Source organism: Taudactylus pleione, unplaced genomic scaffold, assembly GCF_031769625.1.
Source record: "Taudactylus pleione unplaced genomic scaffold, aTauple2 ptg000161l, whole genome shotgun sequence".
Taxonomy (NCBI): Eukaryota; Metazoa; Chordata; class Amphibia; order Anura; family Myobatrachidae; genus Taudactylus; species Taudactylus pleione.
In genome coordinates, this window is record NW_028284563.1 from 166,565 (window position 1) to 175,746 (window position 9,182).

Consider the following 9,182-nt stretch of genomic DNA (forward strand, 5'->3'; position numbering starts at 1 on the left):
CAAAACACAAAACCCAGAACCCAAAACACGGAAGGGTGGTTTTGGCAAAACCAATCCAGATCCAAAACACGAAGAAAGATCCAGATCCAAAACCAAAACACAAAACACGAAAAGTGGCCGGTGCACACCCCTAATACACACACATGTAGGTGAAAACCACATAATTGATGGCAAACTCTATTATGTCAACAAGTTAGCTTAATTAGATTTTTTTTTTTTTTTTAAATAATTGAAATATATCAACATACAAATGAAAAACATGTTCCCACATAATATGGGAGATGCCCTGCAATAAACATATAAGGGAGGTACATCAATTCACTTTCAAAAGTGCTAGAGTCTCCAAAGTTTATTATTTATGTAGTTGCAATGACCTCTCCAATCTGGGCTACATAAATTACCCAGATAAGAGTCTAAAGGCACACATCCACTAGACGATTAAATTGAGCGATTGAACGATAATGATATCGTTATCGTTCAATAATCGTTTGCACATCATTTAAAAGTATTTCTAAAACGACCAGTGATACGCGCTCCCGCTGGTCGTTTAGACATCTATAATCGGGCACATATGTTGTACAACCCGACGATAATGTCAGGGTCAGCATGTTTGGCGATGATTGATGTACCTACACTGAACGACTCTCTCATTCAGTGTAGACACATTACAGACTGACAAATGACTGCACGATTACAATGTCGTAATCGTGCAGTAGTTTTCATGTCTTCAAGTGGATATGTGCCTTAAAACCCCTTTCTCACCGAGGCAAGGACCCAGGAAAAAACCCAGGTCATGTGTTGGTGTAAAAGGTTTAACCTCTGTTATCTGACCCTGGTCTGTGCCCCTGGTCATGACCTGGGATTTTCACGGGTCTGAGTTGGATATGCTGAGTTAAGACCTGAGTTAAGGTCCCGGGTTACTCTACATTGGTTATGATTAAGGAACTTCATAGGTTTATCCAAAGCTTTTAATAACGTAGCAACGTGATGACCCTGTTCTGCAGGACAGACACGGGTCTAGTGTGAAAAGTGACGACCCAGTAATTTACCCAGGACCACAGTGTGGTGTGAAAAAATTCAACATGCGTTAAATCCTGGGTCAGAGACAATATAATGAACACGGGATCTGTGTGTGAAAGGGATATAAGGGACTTACTTAATAGCCTGGGAGATGCAGGCTCTGGCGAGATTCCGGCAAGTTGGTCAGTATTTTTAAAGCAGAAATCATTTAAAAGGCAAAAACTAACTGGTTTTTGCCTCTTACATGATCGCCATTTTGAAAATACAAATAAATATTAAAGCTCAAGTTTCTACAGTTAAATGCACTCACTACAAACATCATGATGCATTTGGCGCAACGCTGGCGGACATACATTTTCCTGAGCAGCAGTGGTCCTTGGCATTAGGACCCCATCAGTTCGCCAGTTGAGGGTACAGGGATTGGTTGGTGGGTAAATCTATCCCAGTTCTATGACATTATTATGCATTATTATTAGTATACTATATTCTTATAACAGTGTTGGCTATTTCTTTTTATTAGAACAGTACCTTTATGAAGACGTCTACTGCTGCCGCTGAAACTACCCATTTCACTAGCGGCCATTAATATAATAAACGTATGCACCATTTATTCCTGCCAACACCACTAACCTCACAATAGGTCGTACAATATAAAATAAACAGCGGGAAAAAAAAACCTACATTTTAGAGCCTACTAACCTGCTGCTCAGAGAGAACATATTGTTGGAGATCTCCTTCCAGTGACTCCTCATCATCATCTGTGAGGTCCCGCAACAGCCTTTTGCTGACGAGTTGCTGCTGTCTTCGTGCTTTCCTTAGAGCTAAACAGACACAGTAATTACAAAATGCCACAAGAGTATCTGTCTGTGCAGGCCACCCGGTCCTGACCCCCCGATCGGTCCATTGCAGGAGTGTTTTTAATACATTTTTCAGCTAACGCCCCTGCATACACACTATACATTTATCAGGCTGATCATACAATTATCGGCTTCACGTTACAGATAATTATTGGAATCTGTTACTGTCTTAGGGACATACTCAATTAGACGCGAAAAGTCCCATACTTTTCGCCAACATTGCTGGTTTTCCATGCAAAAAAGTATTGCGCGCGTCCCCGCTTAGAAATCGACAAAAACAGCACCCGGCAAAATGCAAACAGGCGAAAAGTGCTGTTAGATCTGGGGAAATCAGCCTGACACCCCCCCAAAAGATGCACTAAGATTGGGGATCATGGTAGATGCCCCCGAATAGCCCTGCTGAAGCTATTTGGGGTACTTAAATGCTCTCATTATCTGCTAATTAGCGTCTTTACACAAGTGGTGAAGAATAGCATTTAGTAGTTTTTTGGGGTGAAAATAAATAGCCCCAGCAAATTTGGGGTACATGAAAATGGGAGCAAGCATGGTTAAAAATCGCAAAGGTGAGGTCTTAAATAACGTGAAAAACGCACCTTCAGCAAGCACCTGCAATCCAAAGAAAAAACTCCCCCATACTTGCAGACACCCCCAAAGTCTATTTAGCTAGTTTTTAAGTTTGTACCCCAACTTTTAACTTTTTCGCCCCCTTTTTCAAAGTAAACTTTTGGGGTGTTCTTTTCATTTTTGGGGGGATTTTTTTTACGCAGTTTACTTTGGGGACCTGTCCTAAGGGTGCAGGGTGGTTTCCCCAACTTTGCACCACAAAACCGCAATTCTAAACTTTTTTTCGACAGCTATTCATAAGCTAAACTTTTCCGCCGGGTACATTGCACTGCGTTTTCGCACCGGCGAAAAGTCGCAACAATTGAATACGGGGATAAGTTTCTGCTGGCAAAATTACGTCACCCATTTTCGCAGAAATGGCTTTTCGACGCTAATTGAATACGGCCCTAAGACTCTAAGCTATCTGCCAGCGAGGAGTATTAGTGCCAGTCTCCAACGCCATATGATACCCAATGTCTGGGAACTTAAATCCGTATTTAGGGTGGCATTTGTAATTTCCTTAGATGGCAAGCCGGAGACGAGTCGGCTGAATCTCCGAGCGTGTATTGCAAATTCTTACTGACTGATTGAATTGCATGACATTAGGGATGATGCAGCAGGATAGGCAATACCAGTGTATAGCAATTATTGCTTATTGTCTATAACAGGCAGCTAAAAGCTTGACAGTAGCTTGAGTGGCGACAGGTGTTCATCCGCAACTTTAACGGGTAAAGTAAGGGAGGTAGGCAGGGAAGGGAAGGGATTATATTAGTATAGGGCAGTGGTTCTCAAACTCGGTCCTCAGGACCCCATACAGTTCACTTTTTGCAGGTCACCCAGCAGGTGCACAGGTGTATTTATTACTCACTGACACATTTTAAAATATCTACAGGTGCAGCTAACTATTTCACTAGTAATTATGTGAGGAGACCTGCAAAACATGCACTGTTTGGGGTCCTGAGGACCGAGTTTAAGAACCTGTGGTATAGAGCACCAAGAGGATGCTGCTCATTAGCCATACTGGTTTTGTCATCAGTAAATATACTATATTGTATATACCAGTGAACTGATGAGCATAACATTAATCTGTCACACCACTGCAAGCCACAGTCTCTACGTTATTATGATGTTTTATTTTTAAAGTGTCAGATAGTTTCCACAGCCCTCAAAATACAAGTACTATACCAGAGAAAAGGACATATTAATGATACAATAACTGTACCAATAAACCTACAAAATAGGTAGGACGTAGATGAGGACAAGAGCTGGATAACTCAATTAATCTTGACAGGAAAGTGGAGGTGAGTAAAGGGGATGGGAGCAGCAGTTCAGCACACAATGAGAATGTACCCAGTAAAGGGAGAGCTAGAGCTCTGAATGGGACTAGAAGACAAGAGCAATGGAAGCAAGGATAATGCTGGGGATGAAGAGTAGAAGGAGGGCCCTGCCCATGAGAGCTTACATGTTAAGCAAAGTTGGTGGGTGTACAGGGGAGAAGAGTAGGACATGAAAGGAGAGAAGAGAGCAGATTTTGGAGGATGGATGGTAAGCTCTGATGGAAAGGTCTGTTTTGTGTAGAGATGTGCATGCTCGGATCGGTTCGAATTTTCCCACCAAATATCATCTTTCATGGACAAACATCACCTTTCATGGACTTTTGTCTATGAAACATGATGTTTGTCCATGAAAGATGACGTTTTGACTCCGGAAAATTTGGTGGGAAAAAAAATCTGCATTTGGCGGGAAAATCCGAACGGATCCGATTCTGCAAATCTCTAGTTTTGAGTGAATGCATAAAGCTGGCTAGATTGGGAGAAAGTCTGACTAAGCGAGGGAGTGAGTTCCAGAGGAAGGGGGGCTGAGTGGGAGAAATCCTGGAGACGGGCATGAGAGAGAGGGTAACCAGGGTGGAGTTGAGGCAGCAATCAGAGGAAGAGCAGAGAGGAAAGAGGGAGTGTGGACAGTAATAAGATCAGAGATGTACAGAGTGATTAAGTGCTTTTTAAGTGACGGTCAGAAGTTTGAACTGGATTTGGAGGGGGATTAGGAGCCAATGAAGCAGGTTGCAGAAGGGGGAGGGGAAGCAGAGCGGTTATATAGGAAAATAGCAGCAGCGTTCATGGTCACTGAAATGTGCGAAGGCGAGAAAGGGAAAGGGGGGGAAAGAGGGGAAGGTTACTACAGTTAAGGTGATAGGTGTTCAGTGCATGGATATGGGTTTTGGTGTCAAGCTACCACTTTTCATGTAGTTATTAAGTCTACGTTGTACAACACCATTGACTGATATAAGGTTACTGTCCTGACCACAACTTATAGAACAGATCAGTTGGAGCTACCACAGGCAGGGCAGATACAGCCATTCATTTCTAAGGCCAAAGCATGGCCTCTGGTGGGACCAAGTTGGTAGTGGCTCAGCTGAAGAATGTTAAAAACAATCCCTATAGTGATGAGAAAATTGTGATGTATCACCTGCTTCCCGTTCTCTACGTTGTGCTCTTAGCTCTTCCAGTCCAGTCTGTGATCTCTTTCCAAGCTTCCTCCTACGCCACATACTTTATGGGAAGCGTCACGCCGGCCACTAAGGGCTCACTCTGATCAAAGCATAATTCACCAGAATCTCTCCTAAAATAAACAAGCAAATATAATATTGTTATAATGTATTACAGTAAGTGGGTACCTATTTTCAATGTAAACTGAAATACATGTTATATTTATTATTTATCATTTTATATATTAGATTTTTTATACATCCACTTTACGGGACATACATATTAAACCAAATTTTGCAGGAAATCCTTTCCCTCAAAATTGGTTCAATAAATATCATATTCTTGTTTAGAAGTATTGCCACCATCTCACAAAATGACACAAATAATATCAATTGCCGTACGTACATAGGTTATTATTACACAACATATTCCCTATTACTTTGATACTTCTCTAAGACATCAGCCGTTTCTATATCTCCCACAAGCACTACCCACCAGGCTTTTTTTTCTGTTTTGCTATTACACTTACCTTTGTAGCAGTCTGAGGGGTCAATTTATTAAGCAGTGTTAGGATACAGGGGTCTAGTTACTAAGCAGTTTTAGGAGACAGAGTGAAAAGTGATAAGTCTGTGACAAGGTGCCAGCCAATCAGCTTCCAACTGTCATTTTTCAAACAGCCTGTGAGATGACAGTTGGGAGCTGATTGGCTGGCACCTTATCACTTTCTTATCACTTTTCACTTGTCTCCTAACACCGCTTAGTAAATAGACCCCTGATTCCCATATGTTCTGGCTGCTAAAATAAATCCCTACTATCAATTTGGCATATTTACTGGGGTATGCCAGAAGGGATGTATTTATTTTTCCTATGATTGGGATTGCAGCGGGTGAAATCCCAGCGCCGGATTCCCGATCTGTGGCCACAACACCGGCGCCGGAATCCCGACATCGGGTGAGATGCCGACGCCGGAATCCCGACAGCCAGCATCCCGATTGTAAGTATAGCAGCTTGGGTTAGCTGTTAGCCGCAGGGGGGGGAGTGTTAGGCTTAGGCACCACTGGGGGGGGGGGGTTTCGGGTTATGGTGCATACACACGGTCAGATTTTTTCTTCAGATATGAACGATAACGATTTAAAAATCGTTCAGTCGTTCATATCTGAAGGAAAATCTGACATATTTGACATGCCTGAACGATGGACGATTTACAATGCGCATTCCCGTTTGTCAGATAACGATATCTGACATCTGATGTGTTTGCAGTCAGACTTGGACGATTCCATTCATTTTAATGCAGTCAAAAATCGTTCAATCGTTCAAAACTTTGGTAAAATCGTTCAAATCGTTCAATCGTTCATCTGACAAATCTGACAAATCTGACCGTGTGTATGCTCCATTAGGCTGCGGGGGTAGGAGGTTAGGGTTAGGCACACCCGAGAGAGGGTTAGGGTCAGGCAGCACCATGGGGGGTTAGTTTTAGGTGCCACTGGAGAGGATAGGGCTAGGCTGCAGGGATGGGAAGTTAGGTTTAGGCACACCCGGGGGTGGGTTAGGCACCAGCAGGGGGTGTTAGGGTTAGGCACTAAGGCGTGAGGGGTAGATTTAGGCACTAACTGGGAGCGTTAGGGTTAGGGTGCGGGGGTAGAGGGTTAGGATGCAGGAAGGGAGGGTGAGGGGATGAAGGGGTGAGGGTTAGTATACTTACCTACCTCCTACATCAGGATGCCGCTGTCGGTCTTTTGACAGCCGGAATCCCGACTGCCAGTCTCCTATACCAGATCAAAACTAGTCTTCTTGTAACTATAATTTTCTACCACATCTCCCTTTTACACTGGCCACAACCAATGGTGGCTCAGCATGTAGCAAACTCCTCATCATGTTGTCTGAAGAATTCAGTGTAGCCAGTAAAACTGTCCATACACTGTACGGTAATCGTGCAAATTAGCCGACCAAACGACTGCTTTGAACCAGTACCATTCAGTGGGCCTGATTCAGAGATGGCTGGTAATGCAGCCGCTCTCACAGTCGCTCTCTCAAGAGCGGTTGCGGGAATATGCAAATGCTAATCTCAGCCTTCCCTTTGTGCTCCATGGTGCAATGGAGTGTATGAGCGGTGAGGCGCCCACTTTCAGGCTGCATGGTCTGTGCATTTGCGAAGGAGTTTGTAAAACACTCCAACAGCGAAGCAACATCAGTCACACCATCGACATTTGTGGCTGCCTAGGGTCAACTATAGCTACTCTTCTAAAATCCAATTAAAAATGGCCCCTGAAGCATTAGATTTGCGATTGAAAGTGCAGGAGCGTTCCCAAACACACCCGTGACACTCCCCTAACACACCCATGAAACTTTATACGATCACTTTAGGCCACCTCCCAGCCTCCACCCTGAAACACCCAGGGACCGCACACCCCTTCTCATGTGTTAGCGATGCCATACGAAATTGCAAACACCATCGGACACTTGGGTTCGGAAGTGCACAGTAAGGGATTCCTGGACTTATCGAGCATGTGCAGTAGCAAAACATCGCTCGTCTGCATAAACATGCGTCCATTATCTGAATCACACTTATGTATTGCTCACAGCCTGAAAACTGCTGAAAAACAGTCTGGATTTGTTCGGTTTGGTTTTTCAAACATGTCCGACGCACCCGACCATCATTCAGCCAACTTCAGGGTGTGAATGGAGATCGCCTCAGCACATCGTGTAGTGGATGGAGGCGCTCCAATTATCAGGCTATATCTCCTGCCCTCTTCCATGTTGACTGCATTATCGCGCAGTCAACATGGCCAGCTCTCCTGCTATAAGTCCAGATAAGCAACTTACACAACTGTACCCACCCACTGTTTGGTCCATACATAGGATTTCTGCCAGGAGACCATACCAATCACAGAACACACATTGCTTACTACATGAAGCAAACTAAAGAGATACACAAGATTTATTTCAAAGTGTTGTAATGTTCAATGATTTTAAACTAGTTTAACATAAATATCAAATATCATTACTACAGTATTGGAGCATCCAAGTCAGTGCAAAAGTACTAAGCATACTTATGTACTAATATTCATATTTACTAATAAAAGTATTAGTTGAGAAAAATACAGCATTTTGCACACAAAAAAACAGCAGTTTTATTCAAGTCATAACAGAAGAAATATTGAAACATTAGTTTACTCTAAATAATTGCACTGCTGCCTGTAATAACGAATGCATTTAATTGATGCAATAAAAAAAAGCAATGGCTGCTTCTAGTGTCTGAGTTACTTTAATGATCTAAACGAGCATCTATTCATTATTAAAGAAAGTTAGAGAAACATACCAACCCTTCTTACAGAGCACGGTCTCATGGCTAAATACGTCACATAAACACACTGTTAATCTTAAACTATAAAAGTAACTCCAGAACCAGAACCGTATACAAGGATTGCATTAACAAAAGTGTAGCGGCGGCCATTTTACTGAGGACTATAATACAAATCCGTCATGCGATTCACTACAACAAAATGACAGTGATGCGGGAGACAACATATCAGCCACAGTTTAGGTCTCTTGTTGTTAGAACAGGCATAGTCTGTGTCCCTTATGTCCCTTTCAAATGACGCCACATTTGGAACTTTCTGAAATTCGACCATTTTAGTGTCTGGAAAACAGATAAAATGTAATGAGGTGGTACTACTATTTTAGTTTGATTGAACAGTTATGCACTGTAAAATTCAGAGATTCAATATACTATACTATAAGATAATTTAGGTTCCTAACTCTTAAGTTTGTGTTAGGGCATTTAAACATGAGATCTAACACTAGAGGCTCAGTGGGAGAAATTATATACATTTTAAAGACCCCAAACACCTCTTTCTCCTGCAGAAATCCGAGACAAAAAAAGCAGAATATATATCTATATACATAGTACATAAACAGTATGGACAAAATGGGGGTGCAGTGACTTATACCCCTTTTACACCAAAGTCCCGGGTCTGACCCAGGATTTGGAACACGTTTCCAACCCGGATCAGACCCGGCCGGGACAGACACCCTTTTACACTGCGGCACTTTCCGGCGCAGGTGAGCAGCCCTTCATTACCCTCCCTCCCCCTCTGCAAGCCCCTTACTCCGTAGCGATCCGGAAGCAGAAGGGGCGGGTGGGGTGCGCTGCTCTGTTCTGGTCGGCCCGGCAGTGGATGCTTGGAGATGATGTCATCTCCAAGCGCCACTG

The 9,182-nt window shown here is 43.1% G+C and overlaps 1 protein-coding gene across 3 annotated transcripts in view; it reads right to left on the minus strand.

Moving 5' to 3' along the window:
• Positions 1–8,367, minus strand: part of TMCO6 (transmembrane and coiled-coil domains 6) — a 63,052-nt gene extending 54,685 nt beyond the window's left edge. For 2 of the 3 annotated variants that reach the window (XM_088475025.1, XM_088475022.1), the window contains exons 1-3: positions 8,289–8,367; positions 4,950–5,102; positions 1,720–1,841 (exon numbers count right to left, since the gene is read on the minus strand). In XM_088475025.1, coding sequence (XP_088331151.1) covers positions 1,720–1,841; positions 4,950–5,031 — 204 coding nt within the window. In that variant the 5' untranslated portion in view covers positions 5,032–5,102; positions 8,289–8,367. The remainder of the gene's footprint in view (positions 1–1,719; positions 1,842–4,949; positions 5,103–8,288) is intronic. The other variant, XM_088475024.1, reaches the window with a different exon arrangement.
• Between the last annotated feature and the right edge of the window lie 815 nt (positions 8,368–9,182).